The sequence below is a fragment of the Canis lupus genome, chromosome 6 (genome assembly GCF_003254725.2).
Source record: "Canis lupus dingo isolate Sandy chromosome 6, ASM325472v2, whole genome shotgun sequence".
NCBI classification, from domain to species: domain Eukaryota; kingdom Metazoa; phylum Chordata; class Mammalia; order Carnivora; family Canidae; genus Canis; species Canis lupus.
The window spans coordinates 38,030,080-38,055,139 of record NC_064248.1 but is presented as its reverse complement, the minus strand read 5'-3'; the positions used below and the strand labels follow the sequence as shown (position 1 = coordinate 38,055,139).

The 25,060-nt window shown below is 59.0% G+C and overlaps 5 protein-coding genes across 11 annotated transcripts; 2 read left to right on the top strand and 3 right to left on the bottom strand.

The window, feature by feature from the left end:
* Positions 1-31: 31 nt before the first annotated feature.
* CLDN6 (claudin 6) lies at positions 32-3,539 on the bottom strand. Of its 3 annotated transcripts, none has more exons than XM_035717424.2 (2): positions 3,255-3,539; positions 32-1,275 (listed from the first exon to the last, which is right to left on the bottom strand). In XM_035717424.2, exon 2 carries the CDS (start codon positions 1,250-1,252, stop codon positions 587-589), a length of 666 nt encoding a protein of 221 aa, XP_035573317.1. In that variant the 5' UTR covers positions 1,253-1,275; positions 3,255-3,539; the 3' UTR covers positions 32-586. The 3 variants fall into 3 exon arrangements, with proteins under 3 accessions (XP_035573317.1, XP_025272576.1, XP_048967422.1); XM_025416791.3 differs by having other exon boundaries at positions 2,926-3,538; XM_049111465.1 differs by lacking the exon at positions 3,255-3,539 and adding an exon at positions 2,003-2,408.
* A 134-nt stretch (positions 3,540-3,673) lies between these two features.
* Positions 3,674-5,708, top strand: TNFRSF12A (TNF receptor superfamily member 12A). The gene is made up of 4 exons (XM_025416789.3): positions 3,674-3,830; positions 4,548-4,652; positions 4,879-5,013; positions 5,095-5,708. The coding sequence occupies exons 1-4, from the start codon at positions 3,737-3,739 to the stop codon at positions 5,148-5,150; spliced, it is 390 nt and encodes a 129-aa protein (XP_025272574.1). The 5' UTR covers positions 3,674-3,736; the 3' UTR covers positions 5,151-5,708.
* A 240-nt stretch (positions 5,709-5,948) lies between these two features.
* Positions 5,949-7,656, bottom strand: HCFC1R1 (host cell factor C1 regulator 1). 2 transcript variants are annotated; one of them, XM_025416786.3, is made up of 5 exons: positions 7,522-7,656; positions 7,174-7,282; positions 6,818-6,874; positions 6,572-6,700; positions 5,949-6,334 (listed from the first exon to the last, which is right to left on the bottom strand). In XM_025416786.3, the coding sequence occupies exons 2-5, from the start codon at positions 7,266-7,268 to the stop codon at positions 6,199-6,201; spliced, it is 417 nt and encodes a 138-aa protein (XP_025272571.1). In that variant the 5' UTR covers positions 7,269-7,282; positions 7,522-7,656; the 3' UTR covers positions 5,949-6,198. The 2 variants fall into 2 exon arrangements, with proteins under 2 accessions (XP_025272571.1, XP_025272573.1); XM_025416788.3 differs by lacking the exon at positions 6,818-6,874.
* THOC6 (THO complex 6) lies at positions 7,582-10,365 on the top strand. The gene is made up of 13 exons (XM_025416785.3): positions 7,582-7,722; positions 8,283-8,398; positions 8,507-8,571; positions 8,662-8,765; positions 8,850-8,887; positions 8,978-9,026; positions 9,136-9,207; positions 9,298-9,400; positions 9,488-9,537; positions 9,631-9,693; positions 9,791-9,901; positions 9,985-10,119; positions 10,209-10,365. Exons 1-13 carry the CDS (start codon positions 7,684-7,686, stop codon positions 10,287-10,289), a joined length of 1,026 nt encoding a protein of 341 aa, XP_025272570.1. The 5' UTR covers positions 7,582-7,683; the 3' UTR covers positions 10,290-10,365.
* BICDL2 (BICD family like cargo adaptor 2) lies at positions 10,329-19,841 on the bottom strand. 4 transcript variants are annotated; one of them, XM_049111449.1, is made up of 13 exons: positions 19,799-19,841; positions 18,950-19,026; positions 18,730-18,856; positions 18,500-18,575; positions 16,108-16,403; positions 13,482-13,697; positions 13,233-13,349; positions 13,010-13,156; positions 11,999-12,190; positions 11,749-11,898; positions 11,236-11,366; positions 10,972-11,092; positions 10,329-10,874 (listed from the first exon to the last, which is right to left on the bottom strand). In XM_049111449.1, exons 5-13 carry the CDS (start codon positions 16,387-16,389, stop codon positions 10,713-10,715), a joined length of 1,518 nt encoding a protein of 505 aa, XP_048967406.1. In that variant the 5' UTR covers positions 16,390-16,403; positions 18,500-18,575; positions 18,730-18,856; positions 18,950-19,026; positions 19,799-19,841; the 3' UTR covers positions 10,329-10,712. The 4 variants fall into 4 exon arrangements, with proteins under 4 accessions (XP_048967406.1, XP_048967405.1, XP_048967404.1 ...); XM_049111448.1 differs by lacking the exon at positions 19,799-19,841 and adding an exon at positions 19,296-19,657 and having other exon boundaries at positions 18,950-19,179; XM_049111447.1 differs by lacking the exon at positions 19,799-19,841 and having other exon boundaries at positions 18,950-19,657.
* Between the last annotated feature and the right edge of the window lie 5,219 nt (positions 19,842-25,060).

Here is a 25,060-nt window from a genome sequence, read left to right as displayed (position 1 = left end):
TCAGCAGCCCCCCAGCAACACCCAAGGCAAGCAACAAAATAAGACAAGCTTTATTTAGCAAAACTGGTGCGTGTGTGTGGTGGGGGAAGCACGGCAGAAGTGTGCAGGGGCTGAAGGTGAGAGGGTCAGGGGTCTACAGCACAGCTGGGACAGGGCTCAAGATAGTGGAGTCAGAGGTCAGAAGACTTGAAGGCGGGCAGTTCTCTGGTGACTTATCATCTGCTCTTCTAAATGCTCAAGAGCCAGAGGCCTAACCAGTAAGGGACAGGCTGAAAGCACCTGAACAGCAGGCAGCCTTTATGTTGGACCACAGCTCCAGGCTGGCCTCCACGATGGGGATGTCCAGGGCGGAGAAATATCCAGAAACTCTGAAGCATCACCTCCTTGGTTCCCTCATCCAAAGGTGAGAAATACCAACAGCAGAGCCCATGAGAGACTTGGGTTTCTTGGTTATCAAATGAATTAAAAAAAAAAAAAAAAAAAGAAAAGAAAACCCTCTCCCAAAAAGCAAAAAAGATAAAAAACAAGCCCAAAGCTGTCTAAATCACCATCACGATTTCTCCAGCTCAGGGGGTTAGACTGAGAATTAGACATAATTCTTAGTGGGGTACTCGGGGGCACACGGAGAGGTGGCATGTGCGGCAGATGCTGAGTATCGGGCCATATAATGACTTGAGCTCCGGCCCCCCCCAGAGGGGCAGGTGCAGCACAGCAGCCCCCCACCCAACAACAAAAGGCCAGAGGCTGCCCAGCCCAAGTAGAGGGAGGCTCCCAGCTCCCGCTTTTGGGCGTCTGACACGAGGGGGTTGTAGAAATCCCGGATGATGGCGTGGGCCGTCCAGCAGACAGGGATCAGGGTCAGGACCCCTGAGATGACAAAGATGATCCCAGAGACTAGCACCAGACGGGCCTTGGAGTCCTTGTCTTCCACGCAGGTGGTGCACTTGGCTCCCGCGAGGTATACTAGCAGCCCGAGCAGGGCCAAGAGGAGGGCGACGACGCAGAGGGCGCGGGCAGCCTGCAGGTCCTGGGGCAGCGCCAGCAGGGAGTCGTACACCTTGCACTGCATCTGGCCTGTGCTCTGCACCACGCAGGACATCCACAGCCCCTCCCACACCACCTGGGCCACCACGATGCTGTTGCCGATGAAGGCCGTCACCTTCCACAGGGGCAGGGCACAGGACACCAGGGCATTCACCCAGCCAAGCAGCGTCAGGATGATCCCCAGGATTTGCAGGCCGGCAGAAGCCATGGCAAAGTGGAGGGGGACAGGAGCTGCATTGAGAGACGAAGGAAGCAGATTCATGAGAGAGAGGACAGGCTGGTCCAGACCCTTTGTTCCCAGTGAGTGCTAACTCTCATGCCACACGCCGTGGCCACCGCACAGGGCACCGAGAGAGTACAAACCCAGGGAGTAAGGACACCATGGGCAAGGCACACTCCTTGAGCCTCATTTTCTCATGGGCAAAACGAACACTTAATGTTTAGCGTGTAATTTTTACCTTGGTTATGCGATTGTCACCCAGTCCTGGCCGTTTTGAGGGCAAATGAGACACAAAGCCTTTACCCATGTTAGTCCATGGCCCCAGCCACTTTGCACTTTGCGTACATTTATCAGACAGCAAAGTAGCAAAAAAAGGATGAAACAACAGAGGGCAATTTCCAGATGGCCTCCTTGGGACTCAGACGGTGGGTTGGCTCTGGCCATGACTGTCAGGCTCCAAACCTGTCAGTTTCAACATCAAGATCAGAGATCCAGGCTTCCTTCCACTACCCAATAGCAGTGTCCAAACCCGTCACTGGTTCTGTATCCCCAGGCGGGTAGGGACATTTGTGTCTCAGGTGACCCTGCCTCCCTGGCCTTGCTGCAGTCAAACTCTAGAGAAGCAGGAGAAATAAAGCACCCCAAAGGGAAAAAACACCCCCCAAATCACTCCTTCCCCAAGGCTGTGTGCTCCCCCCCCCCCCCCCCCCCCCGCCCCCAGGGTCACAATGAGCATACCCTCCAAAGTTGGGAACATTTTCTTGTGCCTTCTCGCCCCAAATGCCATCGTCTCAGGACTCAATTCTGCTAAAAGGACCTAAACCCTTGGAGTGTGTCCAGTGAACCGGTCCCTCTGGGGCAGCCCCGGGCCCCCTCACATCCCACTTAGTGCCCTGGCTGGCTTCGGGGCGGTTCTGTTCAGGGTCCGGCTGTGGCTCTCCATTACCCAAAGTTCCCGCGCACGATTTGGACTTAACCTCGCGCGGGTCCCAGCAGCGTGGCCAGAGGCCGGAGCGGGCTCGCCTCCTGTGCATCCCGCCCAAACCCGCGGTAATGACCTCGGGGGAGATCGGACGGCAAGACCCCGCTCATCCCGACCCTGGGGTCGGCCCTCCGCGCCTCCGGCCGGGTTAGGCCCACCCAGGCGCCCCGCACGCGCCCCGCACCTGCCCCGCACCTCCAAGACCCTACCCCTTCCCTCGACCTCTTCTCTTTCCGCACACCGCGGGGTCGGCTTGCGCCGACGGCGCCCCCTCCTGCTCTCGAGCCCTATTTCCTTTGCGAGTCCGACCAGAGGAAGGGTCCGCGAGCCCCCAGCCCCGGAGCCGCGCTGCGGGACGGGCTTAATGGCCGCCTGATCAGCAGGGTCCGCTCCCGGAGGGGAGGGGGAGGGGAGCCCCGCCCCGGAGAGCAGCGCAGGTGGGGGAGGGGCGCCCGGGTTTCGGTGCCTTTGTCCGGGGGGGAGGGGCGTTTAACCCTTCCGTGGCTGCAGAAGGACCTGAGGAGCTCCGCAGCTCCAGGCAGACCCCGCCCGGGGGCTGTGCCCGGTGTCCGCCACCAGGTTAGTCTAGGTTCTCTGCACGCACCCCCACCCACGCCGCCACGCCCCCTGCACCCCACTCCTCGCGGAGTCCGCCTCTTCCCCTCACCCCCAGGCTCACCTGCGAAGAGGCCCACCGGGATTCGTAGGAGCCGCCGAGTGTGTGGCCCGGGCGGAGGCGGGGGTCTTAAAGAGGCAGTGACGTCACTGGACCACCGCCCCGGGGAGGGGCAGAGACCCCATTCCGGACCGCGGGCGCGCGAATCCCAACCTCTTCAGCTGGGGTCGCTGGAGCCCGGGCCCGCCCCGCCTGCCTGTGGCCCGGGCTCGGGGACCTCAGCAGGCTGAGGCCGGGCCCGCAGGAGCTCAGGGCCCAGGGCCCGGGGCTTGGAGCCAGACGGAGCTGGCTCCGGACTCTGCTACTTCCTAGTGGGGACCCCGGGAACTCACCTAACCCGCCCAAGCTTCAGCTTCATACTCGGCAAAATTGGAGACAGCAAGCCCACATTTTACTGTGTAGCTATGTCCTAAGGTAGAAATTAAAGACCTTATTATTATTATTGGTTATGTTGTTATCATATCCCGGGGCCCCTAAGAAAGCTGCAGTTATCGTTGAGGCGGGTGCTTCGTGTCTGATTCCCGAGCCCCCCCCCCCCCCCCCCCCGCAACTTCCCGGACTTCAGCATCCACAGGGCAGGGCAGGGCCTGCGGACCTGCGGGGTCCCAGCCGCTGGCGCACCGCGCTAGCGTTTGTTGAGCGAATGCCTGAACGCAGCGGGCCTGCCGGGCGGGGCGGGGCGTCCAGGAGCCGGGCGCCGGGCGGGCCGAGGGAGGGCGCCGCCCCGGAAGGCGGGGGCGGAGGCGGGGCGGCCGCTGTCCGTCCCGGCCCGCGCGCCGCGGGTTCAGACGGCCGCGGCCGCCGGACGCGCACCATGGTTCTGGGCCCGCTGCGTCCGCTACCGCGGCTCCTGGTGCTGGGGCTCGGGCTGGCCCTGCTGGGCGCGGCCGCCGGGGAGCGAGTGCCAGGTACGCGGGCCGCGGGGTGCGGACCGCGGGGCGCGGGGCGCGGGGCCCGGGCCGGGCGGGAGGCCGCGGGGCCAGGGAGCCGGAGAACTGGACTGAACTGGGGCGAACTGGGCGGACATGCGGATCCGGGCTTGGGCGGTCTTCAGACACCGCCTCCCCGGCCAGGAGAGGCTCATCCTGCTCCGGACTTCATCCGCAGTCCTGGCCTCAGTTTCCCCCCTGTTCAGAGGTGGGTGGGGGCGGCTTCTGTCCTAAGTCCAGACTCGGAAGTAGCGGGAGAAAGTTTGAGGGCGGCACGTCTCGTTGGGTGAGAGAGCACGCCCCCAGCCTGTTCAGTGCCTGATCTGTGTAGCCCCAGGGGTCGAAGAGCACGGGGGTCTGTACCCCCTATACCATGTGGGGTGCCCCCTTCCATCCGGTGACTTCAGTGCCCAGCTATGCGGGGGGAGGGACCGGGGTCGGGCCCGGTGCCCAGGAGTGAGTCACCCGCCGGCTGCGGGGGGGTGTGTGCGGGGACCTGACCGCCCCCCCACAGCGTCTCGCGCTGGGCCCCCCTCTCCCCTGCGCTGCCGAGTCCCGGTCGGGCCGTGCGGTCACCTGTGAGGAATGCGCGGGGAGAGCGCCGGTGACTCACGTTATTCGAGCCGGCCGACCCTGACCTCAGCCCCCAGAATAGCCGTGCCCCGCCCCAGCTCTGACCCGCGGCCCCCTCCCCAGGCACCACCCCCTGCTCTCGCGGCAGCTCCTGGAGCGCGGACCTCGACAAGTGCATGGACTGCGCGTCGTGCCCGGCGCGACCGCACAGCGACTTCTGCCTGGGCTGTGAGTGGGGGCGGGTCCGGGGCAGGCGGGCCGCAGATGGGAGCGGAGGGTGGACGGGGAACAGTGGGCTTCAGATCTGGGGGGTTAATCGGGAAGGGGGGTGGGAGGCGGGGTGGGGTGGGGAGCGAATCCGGGCGGGAGCCGCGGCGGGGAAAGGCTTGGGGCTCAAGGGGGGGCGGGGCCGGTACCGATAGGGGCGAGGTCTAACTCGGAGCCCCGCCCCCAGGCGCTGCGGCCCCTCCAGCCTCCTTCCCTCTGCTGTGGCCCATCTTGGGGGGTGCTCTGAGCCTCGCCCTCGTGCTGGGACTGCTTTCTGGCTTCTTGGTCTGGAGACGGTGCCGCAGGAGAGAGAAGTTTACCAGTAAGTGTGCCAGCCCACCCCACCCCCCGTCATTCCTCAACATCGCCCCTGCTCTTGACCACCTCTCTTCTTATCTTGCAGCCCCCATCGAGGAGACCGGCGGTGAGGGCTGTCCTGGCGTCGCACTGATCCAGTGACAGTGAGAGCCCTTGCCAGCACCAGGCCCCACCCACTCATCATTCATTGATTAATTGATTCATTCATTCTGGAGCCAGCCCCCTCACCCCAGTAACAGAGCCAGACTCTTCCAACCACAGGGGTGTGGAGATGGGGGACTGGTGAATCACCTCTCTGAGGCCTCGGCCCAGGCTTCAGAGGAGGCTTCCAAGGTGTCTGACTGCCCTGTCTCTGGCTCTAGGACAGGAAAGGAGACCACCTGGTTCACCAGACAGCTGACACTAAGGAACTGCAGCATTTGCACAAAGGGTCCCTCTGCTCCCATGGCCTCAGGGCCAGGCTGACCTGAGGGCCAGACAACACCAGGCCCCACCCACTCAGATGTGCTGAAATTCCACCCTGGGGTCTCTGTCTGGGGGGTTAGGGACCTGTTGCTAACACTAGGGGGCTGGCCCTCTAGGGGGGCTGGCCCTAAGACACTGTCCCCCCCAACCCCCAAAGGGGGGGAAATATTTATTTTGGGGAGAGAGTTTGGAGGGGAGGGAGAATTTATTAATAAAAGAATCTTTAACTTTAAATGGTTCGGAGCGTGGCATGATCCCCAGCCCGACTTCCCAGAGCTGGAGGGAGGAGTGAGTCAGCCGCGGGGGCGGGGGTGAGGCTCTGACTCACACATTCTCAATGCCTGAGCCCAGCCTGCCAGGACCTGGCCAGGCCCTGACCGTTTTTTCCAGGGAAGATTTTGAGAAACCCCAACCATCAGCACTCCAGCTTTCCCACCTTCCTTCCCAAAGGCCCCAGGGTTCCAGACTGAAGCCTTTATTTGCTCAGCAATCTTTATTCAGTTTCTAGGGGGGGGGGGGAGTGCTCCCCTTCTCATGCTCCTGTCCCTTCTGCCCCTCCCACCCCAGGGCTCTGTGGGATTCAGTGTCCTCCTCTGTTGAGGGTAGGTCCTGGGGCCCAGAGGCCTGGTCTGGAGAATATACGGAACAGCTGATCCCTTAGTGGGAATGCTGGTCTTCTCTGTTGTGGGGAGGGAGGGTGGGCAGTATTTCTGTCCACCAGCACTCAGAGCTCCATCATCTCCCCAGTTTGGGTTGCAGGGTAGTGAGGGGTAGGGGAGTCCCCTAGCCTCAGCAGCCGGAGGGCCTCAGGGATCAGGTTCCCAGGGTAGCGCCAGAGAAGCAGCTCAGAGCACGGGCTCCTGTTAAAGGAAGTAACAGCATGGGGCTGAGGCTGGCCTGGAAGAGCCACCTCCCACCAGGTCCAGGTCCCTAAGAGCTTTTGGGCTGCCAGCACCTTCCAAGGAGCCAAGAGGGGAAACAACAGAGGTTGGCTAGAAGCTAAAAATAGCAGGATGAGGCAGGGCCTAGACATTAGCTCCAAAGATCGGGTGTGATCCTCCAGAAGGCCCAGGCGGTGGTCAGTGGATGGTGCCTACCTGAGTGGGGGCAGAGATGGGGGGAATACCATGGGGGGGCTGCAGTAAGGGTGGTCATTGTGCAGGCTGAGTCGAGAGAAGTGGGTGGCCATGTTCTCTTCAGAAAGAAACTGTTTGCGCAAGGGCTCCCTGGGGAGAGACAGGAAGGAAGACAGGCAGGCTGGGATATTCACATGGGTGACAGTCTGATGGGGACCTAAGGTGACAGAGGTCTTGTTGGGAGTCCCTCCCTGCCCCCAAACTCACTGCTCCTCCTCCAGGCGCCGCTTGGTGCTCATGGGCACAGCTCCTCGGAGAGGGGAGCTGGGAAGAAAAGAAATCCAGGTGCACCCCACCCTCTTGGCCCCATCCCCAGGATCTGCTCTCCAGTGCCTGCAGTTCTAAGCCGAGAAGCCCCCAGGCCATTCGTCTCAGTTGACACCTAGTCACCTCCCTCTCCCAGGCCTGCCAGCAGCCTGCCTTGGAACTCTCAGCCCAGTCTCGGCTTATGCCCAAGCCTTGCCGACTTGCCCCACCGCCTGTCATCTCGCAGACCAGCCCTGAGCCCCCTGCCAAAGCTCCTGGGTCCCTGAGCCAGGCCCACCCGGTGCCCCTACACACACCTCACGTCCTGGGCTCGGGGCGTCCCCGACGCGGCCCGTGGGTCTCGCTGGGCCCGGCCCGGGGGGCCTCGTTCCAGGGGTTGCTGCAGAATCATTTGGGTTCGGGGTCCTGCGAACAGAGGGTGGGATCCGGGGGACAGGGCGGAGCCTCAGAGGGCGTGGTCCAGCGCGCGGGGCGTGGGTTTTGGCGCGCGCAACGGCGAGCTTCCGCGCAGGCGCGGAAGACGAGCGACGCGCGGCTGGAAGGCGGATCGGCTCGGCTCGGGTTGGTGGGTGGGGGAGGGGAATCTGGCGTAGCGGGGCTGTGGTGGGGCCCCACTTAGTGTTGGGAATTTTCGCGGCGGTCACCTGGGCTCCTGAGGCTCTGGGGAGTACTCGGCGGTTGCCTTCGCGCCGGACAGGCTGGCGGTGTTGGGGCCGTGTGGCGCCGAGAAGGGGAACCGCTCGCGGGCACGTTCGGACTCGTGAAGCTACGTCGCGCTGAGCACTCTGGGATTTGTAGTTCTCGAGATGGAGCGCGCTGTGCCACACGCGGTACCTCTGGGTCAGGTGAGGCGGGCGTGGTGAGCGGCGCCTTCTGGGTTTGTAGTCCATGCCCGGCTCGTTAGGGGCAGGCAGGGAGTTGTGCCCTGAGCCCTGTTTTGCGCGGGACTCGGACTCTGACCCGGGAGCGGGAGGGTAACCCAGTAGGATCTTAGGGACCTAATATGAAAGTGGGAGGGTAGGGATTAGAAGTCAGTATGTTTCTCTGTTCTGGGGAAACGGAGCCATGTGTTAAGCGCTTTGTATGAGACAGTTGTCTGCGAAGCTTTAGGTGCAGTAGCTCTGACACTTGTGACCAAGTCCCCTGGGAGCTCCATATGACCTTGAACCTTGGGGGCCAGCCTGGGCTCTTGCCAGGGTCCTGGTAGAAGTCTTGCCTCACCTGCCCACTTCCTCACCCTGTTCTTGGACCAACCCCTGGGCCATACGGGCAGGCACCCACTTGGTGGGGCACCTCAAAGGCCGGCTGTGAGATCTGGGCTGTGGGAGAGCCGAGCAGGCAGGAGGGAGTCAGAATCTCCAGTCCTAGATATCCCACGTGGCCCTCATCCAGTCTCTCCCCACAGATGGAAGTGTTTCAGGCTCTGCAGCGGCTCCACATGACCATTTTTTCCCAGAGTGTCTCCCCCTGCGGGAAGTTCCTGGCAGCTGGCAACAATTACGGGCAGATAGCCATCTTCAGGTACCCTCACCCCTGCTTCACCACACAGTAGTAGTTCTAGCACTTGTACTCTCTGGGACTGGCGCCCTCGGCTTCTGACTCTCAGGCTCCCCTCCCCTATTCCTTCAGCTTGTCTGCTGCTCTGAGTTCTGAGGCCAAAGAAGAAAGTAAGAAGCCAGTGGTGACATTCCAAGGTGGGTGCTGCCATTGTGTCTGGCTTAGAGAACCCCCAGGTAGGGGAGGGCAGCAGGACAGGGTCACTCAGGGTCTTCATTTCCATCTAGCCCATGATGGACCGGTCTACAGCATGGTCTCCACAGATCGACATCTGCTCAGTGCTGGGGATGGGGAAGTGAAGGCCTGGCTTTGGGCAGAGATCCTCAAGAAGGTAAGGAGTGTGGAATTGGGGGATGGGCTGGGGTGCCTGGTCCCAGAGAGCCTCTGACCTCATGTAGCATTTCCCTCCACCAAGGGTTGTAAGGAGCTGTGGCGGCGTCAGCCCCCATACAGGTGAGTGAGAGCCATGTGGGTAATGGGTAGAAGGTACTTGGGGGTGAAGGGACTGCCTCACCAGAGCTCACCTCGTTTTCTCTCTCCCAGGACCAGCCTAGAAGTGCCTGAGATCAATGCTTTGCTTCTCGTCCCCAAGGTCTGAGCCCTTTGTACCGGGGCTCTGCCCTGCCCAAACTTAAAGCCTTTTTCCTCTCCCTGTCCTGATTTGATGCTGACTTGCGATTCCACCCTTCCCTCTTCTGCAGGAGAATTCTCTCATCCTGGCAGGGGGAGACTGTCAGTTGCATACAATGGACCTTGAGACTGGGACCTTCACAGTGAGAAGGCCATGGAGCTGGGGTGGTCAGGGCTGGATGGTCGTAGGGTCATTCTTCCTGGATCTCCTGACACTGGGCTTCCTCTTGCAGCGGGCCCTCCGGGGCCACACAGACTATGTCCACTGCCTGGCGCTGCGGGAGCGGAGTCCCGAGGTGCTGTCAGGTGGAGAGGATGGAGCTGTGCGACTTTGGGGTAGGTTAGCGTAGTGTCCGGTTGGAGGGAAACATGGCAACGGAGACTGGGGCGAGCAGGATGCTTCTCATGGTTCTTCCCGCACAGACCTCCGCACAGCCAAGGAAGTCCAGACCATCGAGGTATATAAGCATGAGGTGAGGGCACGTACCAGGCCCCGTCCTCCCTTTCACCGCCCTGGGCATCCCCTGTGTCTTCATCTCCTCCTCTCTTCTCCTCCTCACCCCTAGGAGTGCTCGAGGCCACACAATGGGCGTTGGATCAGCTGTTTGGCAACTGACTCAGACTGGATGGTAAGCGGGGCAAGGTGCAGAATGGGTGACCACTCCGGGCCCTGCCAACTGAGGGACTATGCTCACAGTGGTTGGGGCCCCCCACCTTTCTGCCCAGGTCTGCGGAGGAGGCCCAGCGCTCACCCTCTGGCACCTCCGATCCTCCACACCCACGACTATTTTCCCCATACGGGTGCCACAGAAACATGTTACCTTCTACCAGGACCTGGTGAGGCCCTCTGTCTTGCTTCTGCCACCTTTGCCCAGTATCCCTCTCCAATCCTGACTCCCGACTCCCTCCCTGCCCTCCAGATTCTGTCAGCTGGCCAGGGCCGCTGTGTCAACCAGTGGCAGCTGAGTGGGGAGCTCAAGGCGCAGGTGCCTGGCTCCTCCCCAGGGCTGCTTAGCCTTAGTCTCAACCAGCAGCCAGCAGCACCCGAGTGCAAGGTGGGTCCTGCAAGGGGCTGTGGGGGGTCCATGGGGGGGGGTAGGGCACGTGTGTGTGGACATGCCAGCCACTGCCCTCCTGCTTCCAGGTCCTGACAGCCGCAGGTAACAGCTCCCGAGTGGATGTTTTCACCAATCTCGGCTACCGCGCCTTCTCCCTGTCCTTCTGACCTCTGGCAACACCCCTTCCATCATCCCAGGGATTTAGATTGCTTTTTTTTATTTTATTAAATAAGTAAATTTTTAGGCTATTGTTCCATGCATGTTCTTCTCAAGAATGGAGGCTGAGTTGGTGTCATGATTTTTATATATTACTCTGTTTGATCTTGATACATAAATACCCACCCTCATCCCTGCCCTGCAGCGCGCCAGGCCCTTAGAAAATATAGACCTATAGAGATTCAAAACTCAGCTCTGCCTCACCTGCCCCGCCACCTACCTGGGGCCCTTGGCCCCCAAAGCTGGTCCCTGCTCCCAACGAGCCTTTGCCCAGCTTCCCGGGGTGGGGAGGGCACCAGGCCCCTCTGGAAGACGCTCAGGACCATTAGAGGAAAGGAAGCCAGAAGGCACCGGCGGCCCCCATGGCCCGGCCTTCAGGTCCTTCGGAAGAGGTTGCTTAGGAAGCCGCCGGCGGGCCCAGGACCCAGGCGCAGCGAGAAGCGCGGGGCGGCGCGGCGCGGGACGGCTCCCGCCGCACTTAGCTCCTTCTGTCGTTGGGAGCGCAGCTGCTGGCCGATCACCACCTGCATGTCGTCCTGCGGGCGGGCGGCTCAGTCGGTCCGCGTGGCCACGTGTCGGCCGCGCCTCCCAGACGCCGGCCCCGGCCCCGCCCCCGCCGGCCCCGCCCCTCACCTGCCAGGCCTCCAGCTCTTGCGTCAGCGCCACCTTCTGGCGGATAGTGCGAAGCAGCTCCCGGGAGAGCGAGTCCCGCTCCAGAGAGACGCGGCCGAGCTCCAGGGACAGTTCCAGCGCCCTGCGGGCAAGAGGGGCAGAGAGTGGGCCCGGGGGTGGCGGGAGCTGCCGGACCCGGACGGGAGCGGTGCGGCTAACACCGAAAACAGGGTCGGAGGGCCGCTGGTGGGTGCGGAGGCCGGGGTGGACGGTGGAGAGGCTCACTTGTTCACAGCTTCGTCCCGGTCCGAGAGGGCGCCGCTGAGGGCCTCGTCGGGGTCGCCATGCGTCCGCAGCTCCTTCTGCCTTTGCAGCTCCTCCCGCAGAGACTGTAGCTCTGCCCGCTGCAGCGCGACCTGTGGGCAGGGAAAGGTGAGGAGGGGCAGCCAGGCCCTCCGCCAGCCCCACAGACCCTCCCCGCAGCCGCAGCCTGTGCTGGAGACCAAGCTGAGCCCCCGGGCTGGCGCAGGGTGAGGTGGGGCAGGGTCGGTTGGGTGGTGTAAGTCTGCAGAAAGGATGCTGGTGGAAGCACTAGGAGGTGGGACCAAGGAGGGGAATGTGGTCCAGGAAGTCTTCCTGGAAGAGGTGGCGTACGGCCAGCTCTTGAAGCATGACTACAGGTTTGTTGGGATGAAGATAGATCCAGGTAGAGGGGCGCAGGCTCAGAGGTGTAGATGGGCAAGAGAAACTGGCGTTGGAATGGGCTCCGCGTCCAGCGCTATGCTCCCACTCCCACACCTCATCCTGAAGCCCGGCCACTTCGGCCTCCTTCTCCTCTAGTATATCCCCTGGCCTCAGGGATGCTCGCTTCTTGGGAGGCTCCAAGCTCTCCTCTTGGGGCGAAGGCTGGTGGCTGAACGCTTCTTGGATCTCGGGGGACGGAGTGTTCTGTTGACCAAAGGGATGGGTCAGCGAGGTGTCGGACCTCCTGCGCGAAGGGGGCGCGGCGGAGTCTGCAGGGCACGGGGGCCGGGGGGCGCCAGCTCACCGGGGCAGCTCCGCGGGCGTCAGCCTTCGGGTCCTGGCCGCTGTCGAGGCTGTGAGCCAGCTCCGACTGCAGTGAGGCTCCCGACAAGTCGGCGTCCCGAAGGCGCGACTCCTCCTCCAGCTCCGAGACGCGCCTCTGCAGCCCCCGCAGCGCTCTCAACGCCTCCCCCGCCTCGCAGCGCGCGCGCTCCAGCTGCGGAGGGACAGACAGGCGGACAGGAGCATGCGCAGTCCGCCCCGTGCGCCCGGCGGCCTCATCCCGCCTCGACCTGCTGGGGGCGCCGGCGCGCCACCGAGAGCCGGGCAGCCCGCGCGCCGTGGCGCCCCAGCAGCTGGCTCCTCTCTGGACGGCCGACGGCCGGCGGCCTTGGGCGCGCAGTTGCCCCTGGCGGATACCAATTTCCTCATCTATAAAGTAGGGTGCGGACAGGTGCCCTCGCTTTAAATTTTCCCATCACCCTCCCTCCAGCCCCGCCCCATCAGGTCACCTGGCAGAGTCCCTCCCCTTCCCCCGACCTGTTGGCCCAAATCGTTAATGGGTCATCCAGCGCCCTACTCGTGTCTCACCCTCACCGCGGCGCTCTACCATTCCCATCCCATCTCGCAGACAAGGAAACTGAGGCTGGGCGTCCCACAATAGTAAGAAGGGGTGTTGGGATAAGAGCCCATATTATTTGACCACAAAGACCTCGAACATCGGCCCATGCTGCCTCTTGTCATTTCCTTTTGCTCATCTCCACTGCCCCAGACCTAGTCCAAGTCCCGGTCATCTCTGGCCCCAGCCTCCGCCCTGGCCTCCCAAGTGCCAGGCTCTGATGCCCTCTAAAAGCATACCACCCCTGCTCAATACCCTTCTGAGGCTCCCACTTGCCCTTTGGCTAATGCCCAGGCTCTCCTGGCCCAGCTTCTGGGGCTCCCAGTGATCCAGCTTGGCCTCATCTCCCAGGAAGCCCTGAGGCAGTGGTCAATGCCCTGGTCAGATGCACCCACCCCGCCCAGCCCCACTGGTCACCTCCAGGCTATGCTCTCGCTTCTCGCGCCTCAGCAGCAGCAGCTCTTCATGGGTTGCCTGTAGCCTGCCCTGGCCCTTCTCCACCTCCTCGCGCAGGTCCCGGATCTGGGCCTCCAGGTCCTGCCGGCGGCTCTGCAGCATCTGGTTCTGGGGAAAGACCTCAGGGCTGGAGGGGAAGTGCTGGGCCAGCCCCAGACGGCCCCCAGCCCCAGCTGGGACTCACCTCCCCTTGCAGACTCTCCAGCCGCATCCTCAGCTCTGCTCCTGCCAGGACCTGAGCCTGGCACTGCCCCCGAAGGCCATCCAGTTCCCTCTGAAGTTCCTGCTCAGTCTGGGAGGCCTGTAGAGGGGAAGGCGGGGGAGGCCTCGCTGGTCCAAGCCTTACCACCAAGCCCAGTGCACCCACCCCCACACGGGGACACAGCCATCTGCCCTGGTCCTGCCTGGGGATGTGGGGTCAGCATGCTCCCACCTGGGCGAGCTGCTGGCTGAGCCGGAGGTTCTGCTCGCTGAGTTCAGTGAGGGCCCGTGCCCGCTCACGCCCGCTGTCCTGCTGCTCTGAACGCTGCTCCCCGAGCTGGGCCCGCAGGGCCTCCACGTCCCCCTCCAGCTCCACCGCTCTGGCCTCCCACTCGGCTCCCCGGGCTGCCAGGCCCTGGCGGAGCTCATGGTTCTCCTGCTGCAGCCGCTGTGGGGCCGCAACACAGAGTCAGGGACAGGGAGGTGAGGCAGTAAGCACGCGGACCCAGAGGGCGTCCGAGCGGGCCGAGACACGCAGACACGCCATGCAGGGAAGCCAGCTGGAGGAGCAGGCAGGGAGCCTAAGGCAGAGTCTCGGGGAGGTGGGTTTCCAGGTCAGGAGGAGCTGACCGGGACCGGAGTGGAGCGGGGCTCCCCGATGCCCACTCACCTCTGGCTGCTGCCTGGGCTTCTGGAGCCGAGATCGCAGGCGCCGTTTTTGGCGTCTGAGTCTGGCAGAATGGAAGCCCCGGCCCATGGCCTCGCACACCGATGCTCCAGGGGCTCTGGAGGTTCAGCCTCTGCTCAGCCCCTCACCCCCAGCGCCTCTTGGCCAGCTCCCTCTAATTAACCCTGGCCAGCCCCGCCTGGGCTCCGTGCCTCTGCATGCCCTCTCCAAAACCTGTCCAACCAGCAGGGGGACGCTCTTGGCACACCCAGGTCCCCCGCTTGGGGAGGCGGCAAGTGGGGGGGCAGCTTCGGCCCCTGCCCCCATAAACTCTCAAAGCAGGAAGGTGGTACTGACCATATCGCTGCTGCAATTATTAGCAGGCGCTCCTGCTGGGCCAGTTGTTACTGTTTTCCTGGTATCATTTCATTTAATCAACCACAGTTAGAATCGTTAATGTGCTTATTTTATATATGAAGAGCCTGGGGCTCAGAGAGGTTGAAGGCCCTGCCCAAGGACACACAGTAAATTAGTGAGGCAGGGATTCCAACCCAGGTGGCCAAACTCTTAAGCAAATATCGGGGAGCAACACAGCTCTAGGATTGGACTCCCCAGGGTCAGGATCCAATTGTCCTGGACGGTACCCCGCTCTGCTGCTGCTTTGTGGTTAGACAACTCCCCTAATGTCTCCAGGTTCCAGCCATGTAGCCACCCGCCCAGTGTTTCCTGAGCTCCTCCTGTTGTGGGGTCTGGCTATCTGCAGTCAGTGAGACCACCAAGCTCCCTGCCTCCAGCAGCTGAGTCTAGAGAGTCACAGGCAAACGGACAGGGGTAGGTTGGGGTCCTTTAAAGAGAAGCAATGTTCGAATTCACACCTAAAGCACAGGAAAGAAGAGGACTACACCGAGGAATGGCAAGTGCAAAGATCCTGAGAAAACACGCAGGTTACTCAAGGCCCTGCAAAGAGGTCCTGTGGGAGGACAGTGGCGCAGCAGCCGAGGCCGCACTTGGGGACTGTCAGGCCTTGATGAAGAGTCTCAGTGTCATTGTAAATGTGATGGGGAGCTGCCGGGAGATTTTAGGCAAGGACCGAAGTGATCATATTTGCAATTTTTGGAGATCCTTCTGGCTGCCTTAGAATGGAGCACGGAGAATGGGCTCCAGGGGGCAGAGAGTGGAAGGGGGGGACAATTATGGAGGCGGCTGCGGGGCTGGGTCAATGTTGGCTGCGGCTAGCTTGGTAGCTGGAGAGACCATGAGAAGTGGGAGGATTAAGAATCTAGTTTAGGGGCAGCCCGGGTGGCTCAGGGGTTTAGTGCTGCCTTCAGCTCAGGGCGTGATCCTGGAGACCCGGGATCGAGTTGCACATCGGGCTCCCTGTGTGGAGTCTGCTTCTCCCTGTGTCTCTGCCTCCCACCCCGTGTCTCTCATGAATAAATAAATTAAAAAAAAAAAAAAGAATCTAGTTTAGAGGCAAGATCCACAGCGCTTGCACACGCGGGAGAAGCGAGGTCATGAGCTGCTCGGGCTCTGGTCCTGAGGTGGGAAGCCAGGATGAGGACCACACGTGATGGGGGCAGAGAATCAAGATTGCAGCTTATGTTGAGATGCCCATTAGGTGGCCTGGGGAGGGGGTGTGGGGCATAAGCTCCCCAGGCCCATCTCGGGACAGTGGTTGGGGCTACCTGGATGCTGGAATCAGTGGTGCCCGGGGTGTTTAGGGGGCCAGATGTGACCCCCCAGAATAACTTTGTGGCTGAGGACAGCCTGGGCAGAGGGGGGATTTCTTCCTACATCACAGGATTAGGTGAGAGGCGGTGGAGGTAATGCATGGAAAGGGCTTCACCCAGAGCCAGGCAGGGCGGGTGTTCAGTAACTGCTGGCTGGGGTTCTGCCATCCTGCTGAGGAGCCAGACCCAGGATTCACAGAAGGCCGGTGGCTTGCCCAGGGTCACACAGCCAGGCAGAGTCTGAACCCACATCTGGACTTGACCTCAGAGCCCATGTCCTACACCACGGAGAATACTCCCGGGAAGACAGTCCAGTCCTGAACGTGGTTGCAGGCATTCCCGGCCTGGCCGTCCTCCCCCTGCCTGGCTGTCCTCCCCCTGCCCACCGGCCAGGAGCCTCCTCCCTGTCCACAGCCTGCTCCCCGCACCCCCGCCCGGCCCTGCCCCTGCAGCCAGCTCACTTCCTCACGCTCAGCGTGCTGGGTGCTCAGTGTCTCCAGCTGCCGCTGTAGCTCCTCATTGCGCTCCAGAAGCATCTTGCCAAGCTCCGCGGCCAACAGCACATCCTTCTCCTTCTGCTGCAGCTGTAGGGCCAGGTCCTCAGGCTCCTCTGGCCCTGGGCCCCCTCCCAGGAAGGAGTCCCTCCTTTCCAGCACAAAGGGGAAGAAGCCCTCATTGCCACTGGGGGAGGCACCTCCTGAGAGCAGCCCCGACAGGAAGCTTGGTCCTTGGGGGGAGCTCATGGCACCTGCAGCGTCTGTGGGCACAGGTGGGTCAGTGGGGACAGGTAGCTACAGCACACTCTACTCTGCAGCCAGGGGGACCTGCCCCCTGCTGGTCAAGACCTGGCCCTCTCCGTCCTGCAGCCAGGGCTTCCCTGGGCCACGAAGGGTTAATGATCTGTATCTTGGCCACCCAGCTCCGTTAATGTCCCCGGGGTAAACTGAGGCAGGGAGCACAAGGAAACGAGCTGCCTTTGGCAGACATCCTCTGCCCCCAGGTAACTGTGCCCCGGTGCCCCAGGACCTCAGGTCACCGTGCTGAGAGTGCCCCCCCACTTCCCACGCCTCAGCTGTTCTGGCTCCCAGCTCCTTAGCAGCAGGGAAACTCTTCCTAGAAACCAAGTTCTCAGGGACTCAGGACTCAGATGAGCGCAGCCCCTTCCCCTCCCAAGAATACCGGCCTTGGGAACGCAGGTGGGCAGAACCGGTCCTCCCATTCTGGAGTGTTGGCCCCAGTTTTCCGGGGCCCAGGTGGCAGGCCCAGGGCAGGGCCAGGTAACAGGTTGTGCCAGCAGAGTGCTGCCCGGCCACTCCAGGTTTCTGTTTACTTCCCGGCCCGCCCCGGGGGACGGCAGCCTGGTGGCACTCTCCGGGGGCTGCTCAGGGCCCAGCGGTCCAGGGTCTCAGGGGGAGACCACACAGCAGACTTCCAGGGCAGGGCCCCCCTCCAGCCCTCTGGAAGCCCCCCACTCCCTACACACACGCACACACCTGTCCCTCCTCCTCTCGCCTCTCCAGGTGTCCGAGCCCAGCCCTACCCGCGGGACCCGTGGTCCGGGTAGTCCCAGCCCAGCGGGGACCCCGAGTCTCCCTGACGCGGCCCCTGTGGACCCCACCCGCTCCGGAGTCCCGGGGGCGACCCCTGTCCCCCGCCTCCGGCACCGAGCTGCCGGTGGGCACCCCGACCCAGGCATCTGGGCCTCCAGCTCCTCGACCCCTCAGCCCCCAGCCCCCAGCCCCCCCGCGCCTGAAGCGCAGCGACCACCGCCTTCCCGCCGCCGCCCCCGCTGGCGGGGCCCAGGAGTCAGGCCGGGCCTCCCCGTGCCCCGGCGCCCGCGCCCCGACCCTGCCAGCCCGGGGCGCCCCCCAGGCTCTCACCCGCCGCCGCCGCGCTCCCTCCAAGGTCCCCGCGGTCCCCAATCCCCTCTTCCGGAGGCGGTGCCAGGTGCCGGGCCGGCGCAGGTGAGGGGGCGGTGCCGCGGGCGGGACTGGGGCGCCCCCTGGCGGCCCGAATGGCCGGGCTGCGGCCTGCGGCCTCCCGCGGGCTCCCCCGCACCCACCGACCTGCTGCGGTCGGAAGCCACGCCCCGTGGACTGAGCGCCTGCAGGGTGCGAACCCCGCGCGGGGCACAGACTTCGCCCCCTCCCCCCCACTGCCCTGCGGAATCGGACAGCATGAGAACGACAGGGACGAATAGAACATATTAAGCACCCTGCTAAGGAAGCTCTTTTATAGACACAACTACTTTACTTTTACAACATCCTAATGAAGCAGGAACTATGATCCCCATTTTACAGGTGCGGAAGCCGAGGCTAGGGGGTGCCCTAACTTGCTGGGGCTCACTGGGCAGAACTTGAATGGGAACCACAGCAGTGTGACTTTGGGGTGCATGCTCTTATGCAGATTCCCTCGCTGAGGCCTTGGCCTGTGTGGTTCTGAACTGGACTCGAGGCTGGACTCCATGCTCCCGTCCAAGGACAGAGGACTGGAGGATTCAGGGCCGGCAGCCGGGACATGTGTGGGGCTGCCCCGGCCATGGCCTTGTGGCTGGTGGGGAGTCTCTAGACTCCCAGGGCTCCCTGGGGCTGGTACGGGGGGGGGGGGGGGGGGGGGGGGGGGGGGGGGGCCTCCTGGCCTGGTGGGCGGGGCACACGGAAGGCTGGAAGGAACAGTGGTGTGCTGGTTTTTAATAGCAGGCTTTCAGGGGGAAAAAGAAAGCCCCGATTGTTGACTTGGCAATATCGAGGTATAGGACTCCCTGCATGGCTGACTTCAAGCTACGGACATGACCTTATGGAACATGAAGTTGGGCAGAGATGTGTACTATGGCTTTTGTCAGCTAGTACTTACTGGCTGGCTCCCATACACCCCTGGCTGGCACCAGGACTCCCGAGTCTGGGGGGCCTGGGGGCCTTGCTGCCTGGTCCTAGAGAAATAAGAAAGATGGGAGTTGGAACTCCCGACCTGGGGAAAAACGGTGCAAGGACTCATTGGACGTGTGGTTTAGGGGCTGGGACTTCTGGGTCCTGGGAGGGCTGGGACAAGGTTTCCTGCCAACATAGAGTAGGGGTGCCAGTTACCTTTGCAAAGAGGTCTGAGGGCTGCAGGGCCAAGGTAGGCCACCATGTTTTCCCATAGCACCTGCGACGACAGCCGGGTGGACTTTGGGGATGCCTCCATCTCCTCTTGGTACCACCATCTGACCCCCTGAAATGCAAGGATCACCGTGAGTCCCACCCACACCCATTCTTAGCACACATTCCCTGACCCCCCTTCTGCCAGGTAGGGGGCTGGACTCACCTGGTGATGAAGTGGTCAAGGCCTTACTCCCAGGTTCCAAAGCCACCCAGGAGCTGGGGTGGGGGTGGGGCATAGATCTATAAACCAGAAACAGACCGATAAAGCAGTACACACAGCAAAGGAGCTTGGCTCGTGCGCACTGGCATCACCTGGCTTTGGGCTGAATCCCAGTCTGGTCGCACACCTGTGTCAGTTAGCTGATTAACCTCTGCAGCCCTCACTTTACCAGTCTGTAAAATGGGGGTGATAATAATTGTTAGCTTATAGGGTTGTGGGGCTAAAGGAAGGGTCGAGTCCTGGTGGTGGCCCTCAGCAGGGCCAGAGCAGGCCCATGGAGGTGACTCACCACGTGTGCTCTGGTGTAGCTCCTCCTCACAGCCACCCTGTGAGGTCCGATGGTTCGCAGAGCAGACACCAGCTCATGGAGACCCAGAGATCTACCTGTGTCCACACCGGAGGCCCCAGCCCCGCTTGGCAGCCCCAGTCACTCTTTGGTCGTTTGGATCAGCGCCCTGCCTCCTCTGGACCCAGCTGCCCAGACTGGACCTGAGGCCTGGCCTCCCTGCCTGCTCCCTACCCCCTTTCCCCCAGCCTCCCTGCTCATTCCAGGAAGGAAATGTATAGAAGGGCCAGAGTGGCCCCAGGGAGGCCCTAGGAGGGCTGGGACACGTCCAGTGAGGGCAGGGGAGATAACCCAGCCTTACAGGTCTCCAGGCCCGCGCTCAAGCATCCAGCTTCCTGCAGCCTCTGGGCCCATGCCCACCCTAGCACCCTTCCCCCCAGCTGCTGGGCCACTGCCATGCCAAGCCTTGGCTCCAGCACCTCCGGCCTCGGGAGGCCCTCACAGACCTCACAGAGCTGGGGCAGCCAAGGCTGGCATCCAGGCCGGCAGAAGGACCCTGCCACGCAGGCAAGCCTGTGGGAATGGCCCAGGTCCAGACCCAGGCGCCTCCAGGCTTCTACACAGAGACAAGGTCCACCAACAATTAGTTGTATTGTTTGGAGTGTTTTAAGCCTCTATATAAAATGTTTCACACTGGATGCGTTGTTCCTCAGCTTACTTTTTCCACTTAACCTGATGTTTCCAAGTTTCTTCCCATCCAAAAAAAAAAAAAAATCACGAAAAACGCACAAAAAAAATTCAGCTTCATTCAAGTAGGTATTTTTTTCCTAAGGCTGCTGTGACAAAGTACTACAGACCGGGTGGCTGAAACAACAGCAATTTATTGTCTCAGCTCTGGAGGCCAAAAGTCCAAAATCAAAGTGGGGGCAGGGTTGGTTCCTTCTAGAGGCTCTGAGGATGAAATCTGTCCCATGCCTCTCCTAGCTTCCGGTGGCTGCCGGGGTCCTTGGTGTTCCTTGGCCAGGAAGAGCAGCACTCCAATCTCTGCCTGCCTCCTCACATGGCCTGGCCTCCCCCTCCGGGTCGTCTCTGTGTCTCTGTGTCTCAGATCTCTCTCTACTTTCTCTTATCACTACCCCTTGATGTAAAGCCCACGATTGTCTCATCTTGAGTTTTTGGTTTTTTTTTTTTTTTAAGATTTTATTTTGTTATTCATGAGAGATACACAGAGAGAGGCAGAGACACAGACAGAGAGAGAAGCAGGCTCCTCATGGAGCAGGGAGCCCGATGTGGGACTCGATCCTGGGACTCCAGGATCACCCCTGAGCCAAAGGCAGACACCCAACTGCTGAGCCACCCAGGGATCCCTCATCTTGAGATCTTTAACTTTCAACTGCAAAACCTCTATTTCCAAACAACGGCACATTCTCGGGGAGTGGAAATTAGGACTAGGACATCTGTGTTTGGAAACACAATTCAACCCACTACAAGGAATAAATTCTTTTTTTTTTTTTCAAGAGAACACAAATGTAAGTCCAGGAAGGAGGGACAGCAGGAGAGGGAGAGAAAATCCCAAATAGATTCCCTGCTGGGCAAGGAGCCCAACACAAGCTCAATCTCAGGACCCTAGGATCATGAATGACCTGAGCTGAAACCAAAAGTCAGACACTCAACCAGCTGAGCCACCCAGGCGGCCCAGGAGTAATTTTTATAGAATAAAATTCACCAAGTTTAGTGTCCTCATTTGATGAGTTAACAAATGTCTGTGATGGTATAACTCTTCCCACAATCATAGTAGGGAGCACTTTCTTCATCCCAGAGAGCCCCATGACCCTTTGCAGTCAACCTCTCTCCCATACCTAGCAACTGGCGACCACTGGTCGGCTTACTGTCCCTACCATTTTGTCTTTTCCAGAATGCTCTCTAAATGGAATCATGTATAGTACATGGTCTTTTGCACCTGGCTTCTTTGACTTAGCAGAACTCTTAGTTTCTGAGATTCATCCATGTTGTATGTATTAGTGAAATCAATAGTTTTGACAAATTTCGAATCTAAAGAAAAATTGCGGGAATTATATAAAGAATACCTCCACGTAGGCTCACAATTGTGAACATTTTGCCACATATGCTTTATCTCTCTCTTACATGGCACATACCCGCACACATTTTTCTAAACCAATTGGCTACTTCAACTGTCATCTCCTGAGGGCACAGATATTCTATGTAATCATGTACCATTATCACATGTGACAAACTGAACGGTGATAAAATACATACAATAATCTACCTAATATACAGCCCATGGTTTTTAAAAATTTTTTTTAAAGATTTTTATTTATTCATAGAAACACAGAGAGAGAATGAGAGGCAGAGACAGGCAGAGGGAGAAGCAGGCTCTATGCAGGGAGCCCAACATGGGACTTGATCCCGGGTCTCCAGGATCATGCCCTGGGCTGCAGGCGGCGCTAAACCGCTGCGCCACCGGGGCTGCCCACAGCCCATGTTCTAATGTTCCCAGTAATGCCCTTTTTTTTTTTTTTTAATGCCCTTTTTAGATGATGTTTTCATTGATCCAGGATGAAATCGAAGACCACATACTATATTTAGCTGTCATTTCTCTTCAGTCTTCTTTACTGTGAAATAGTCCATTGGGTGCCTGGGTAGCTCTATCAGTTAAGCGCCTGACTTGATTTCAGCTCAGGTCACAATCTCAGGATCATGAGATAGAGCTCCCGCCCCCACCTCCCCAACTGCAATCAGACTCCACACTCAATGGGGAGTCTGCTTCTCTCTTTCTCCTTCTGCCCGTCACTGTGCTTGCATTCTTGTTCTCTCTCCCTCTCTCTCTCTCTCAATAAATAGATAAACTTTTTAAAAAAGATTTTATTCATTTATTCATGAGAGACACAGAGAAAGAAGCAGAGACACAGGCAGAGGGAGAAGCAGGCTCCCTGTGGGGAACCCGATGTGGTACTCAATCCCAGGACCCTGGGATCATGACCTGAGCCAAAGGCAGACCCTCAATCACTGAGACACCCAGGTGTCCCATAAATACACAAACTTAAAACAAAAAAATAGTCCGCTTGTTGGGACGCCTGGCTTGCTCAGTTTATAGAGTGTGCAACTCTTGGTCTTATAGTCATGGGTTCGAGCCCCATGTTGGGTGTAAAGCCTCCTTAAAAAACAAAAGTAAAAAGAGTCTACTTGACCTTTTTTTTTTTTTTCTAAGCTTCTATTTATTTATTCATGAGAGACACACACAGAGAGAGGCAGAGACACAGGCAGAGGGAGAAGCAGGGTCCGTGCAGGGAGCCTGATGTGGAACTAGATCCTGGGACTCCAGGATCAGGCCCTGGGCCAAAGACAGGCGCTAAACTGCTGGGCCACCCAGGCGTCCCTCTACTTACTTTTTTATGTGTCTTTCAGGACATTGATTTTTCTTCTTTTCTTTTCTTTTCTTTTTTTTTAAGATTTTATTTATTTATTTGACAGAAAGAGAGCACAAGCAAGTGGAGTAGAAGGCAGAGGCAGAAGCAGAGGGAGAGCCTTATGTGGGGCTCAGTCTCAGGACGCTGGGATTACAACCTGAGCAGAAGGCAGATGTTTAACCGACTGAGCCACCTAGGCACCCCAAAATGATAGGATTGTTTTAAATAAGAAATTTCCCCAAAATAAAAATGGGTGGGTCCCTGGGTGGCTCAGCAGTTTAGCGCCTGCCTTTGGCCCAGGGCATGAGTCCCACATCGGGCTCCCTGAGTGGAGCCTGCTTCTCTCTCTACCTGTGTCTCCCTCTCTCTCTCTCTCTCTGTGTGTGTGTGTGTCTCATGAATAAATAAATAAAATCTTTTTTAAAATGCCCTGATTTTTCTTTTTTTAAAGACTCCACGGGACACCTGGCTGGCTCAGTCAATGGACTGTGTGACTCTTGATCTTGGGGTTGTGAGTCAAGTTGAGCCCCATGTTGGGTGTAGAGATTACTTAAGAATAAAAGCATCTAAAATAAAAAAAAAAACTCCAGGCAGCTGTTTTCCAGAATGTTTCTAAGATTTATCCCCAAAGATGCATTTGGATGTAGTTTGTTACTAACTGTATGGTTTTTTTCATCCAATGTTTATGCCCAATTTATTTCTCTACTTTTCTATCAGTGAAGGACTTAGTCTTTTGGCACTTTTTCAATGTTTAAACAACGTTCTAATGCACATCTTTGTACACAGACTTCCATGGAAACATGAATGGGATTCTTATGCTCTTACCCAACCAGAAGTGGAATCAGTAGAGGGGAGGTGTTCCATTGTTCCCCTGCTGTGTAACAACCATCCCATAACTTAGAAGGCTTAAAACAATTATTTGATTTTCTGTTTCACAGGTTTTAGGGCGGCCAGGGTTCTGCTGGGGATTCTTTCTGCTGGGCTCCTATGCAATTGTATGTAAATAGTGGCTGGGGCCAGGATAATCAGAAGTCTTCTTGGCTCCCACATCTGGCACCTGGGCTGGATGGTTGGGTCACTGGATCAACTAGAGCCAGTCAGCATTTCCCTCACCACATGGCCCCTGCCTGTGGCCTGCATGGATGTGCTCACAGTATGGCTATCCCAGACTTCTACATGGTAGCCGCTTCCCCAGCGTAAGGATCCAAGGGGCTTGGGAAGATGCTGCAATGCTTCTTAAGACTCGGCCTTGGAGGTTGAGAATCTCAACCTCAAGGAGCATCACTTCTGTGGCATTCTATTGATCAAGTCACTGGGGCCAATCCAGGCTGCAGGGGAGAGGGTTTGATTCCACCTCTCAATGGGAGGAGTAACAAAGAATTTGCAGCCGTCTTTTATCTACCACAGAGGTTATGCTCTTTAGCTTTATGAAATATGGCCAAACTGGTTTGCAAAGTGTAGGTATTAATTTACACTCTGTAATAAAGAATCTGACTCCATTCTTGATGTTTGGTGGTTGACAGCCTTAAAGCCACATGCCTCCCTCTTGCCTTGTGCTCCACATCTGGGCAAGCTGATAACAAGGCCCTGGTGCACGCTCTCTCTCTCTGGCACTAGAGGGAAATTTAAATCAAGGGACCCAGGATCCCTGGGTGGCACAGCGGTTTAGCGCCTGCCTTTGGCCCAGGGCGCGATCCTGGAGACCTGGGATCGAATCCCACGTCGGGCTCCCGGTGCATGGAGCCTGCTTCTCCCTCTGCCTATGTCTCTGCCTCTCTCTCTCTCTGTGACTATCATAAATAAATAAAAATAAAAAAAATAAATTAGGGGACCCCTGTCCAGTGTGGAGGGGCCCTCAGCCCAGCCTCACCCCTTTACCATAATGAAACCCCTCCTTACTCTCTCAAGCCACTTCTGACCTGCTTGGGGTCTGGCCCTGCTCCCCATAGAAATCCTCATTATGTGAGTAATCAATCTTGTCATAGTCTCTTGGTGTGGGCAGCCTCATCAGTCTTCACATCTGAATCAAATTTTAAGTGAAGATTTGACCCCATAGTGGGGCAACCACAAAACACACTCCTGACAGCAGCACATGAATTGCACCTGGCTCACACCTGGCTAAAACTTGGCATTATCAGACTTTAAACCTTCTGTCAGTCTTATGGCAAACATGCTGTGAAATTATAGAGAAAAAAAAACTATGTATATCTATATATCTATTACTGACCCCTGGTTGTTGACACAAAGCTCCTAAAACCCTTGTAAGTAGGGTATATAGGGGTGCCAGGGACACGTGGTTCTCCTTACAGTTGGTGTCAGGGAAATAGGATTTGCTAGAAT

Bases quoted from the DNA above. Each gene is read 5' to 3' on its own strand.
- CLDN6 (XM_049111465.1), bottom strand. From the start codon at position 2,051: ATGGCATTTGGGGCGAGAAGGCACAAGAAAATGTTCCCAACTTTGGAG. The intron at 1,276-2,002 runs GTATGCTCATTG...CTCTCAATGCAG, and splicing joins AATGTTCCCAACTTTGGAGG to CTCCTGTCCCCCTCCACTTT.
- TNFRSF12A (XM_025416789.3), top strand. From the start codon at position 3,737: ATGGTTCTGGGCCCGCTGCGTCCGCTACCGCGGCTCCTGGTGCTGGGG. The intron at 3,831-4,547 runs GTACGCGGGCCG...CCCCCTCCCCAG, and splicing joins CGCCGGGGAGCGAGTGCCAG to GCACCACCCCCTGCTCTCGC. The intron at 4,653-4,878 runs GTGAGTGGGGGC...CCCCGCCCCCAG, and splicing joins CAGCGACTTCTGCCTGGGCT to GCGCTGCGGCCCCTCCAGCC.
- HCFC1R1 (XM_025416786.3), bottom strand. From the start codon at position 7,268: ATGATTCTGCAGCAACCCCTGGAACGAGGCCCCCCGGGCCGGGCCCAG. The intron at 6,875-7,173 runs GTGTGTGTAGGG...TTTTCTTCCCAG, and splicing joins CCCCGAGCCCAGGACGTGAG to CTCCCCTCTCCGAGGAGCTG. The intron at 6,701-6,817 runs GTGAGTTTGGGG...GTCTCTCCCCAG, and splicing joins CGGCGCCTGGAGGAGGAGCA to GGAGCCCTTGCGCAAACAGT.
- THOC6 (XM_025416785.3), top strand. From the start codon at position 7,684: ATGGAGCGCGCTGTGCCACACGCGGTACCTCTGGGTCAG. The intron at 8,766-8,849 runs GTAAGGAGTGTG...CCCTCCACCAAG, and splicing joins GGGCAGAGATCCTCAAGAAG to GGTTGTAAGGAGCTGTGGCG. The intron at 10,120-10,208 runs GTGGGTCCTGCA...TCCTGCTTCCAG, and splicing joins CAGCAGCACCCGAGTGCAAG to GTCCTGACAGCCGCAGGTAA.
- BICDL2 (XM_049111449.1), bottom strand. From the start codon at position 16,389: ATGAGCTCCCCCCAAGGACCAAGCTTCCTGTCGGGGCTGCTCTCAGGA. The intron at 12,191-13,009 runs GTGACCAGTGGG...GTCCCTCCGCAG, and splicing joins AGCGAGAGCATAGCCTGGAG to CTGGAGCGCGCGCGCTGCGA. The intron at 11,367-11,748 runs GTGTGGGAGTGG...CCCTGCCCACAG, and splicing joins TGGCCGGGCTTCAGGATGAG to GTCGCGCTGCAGCGGGCAGA.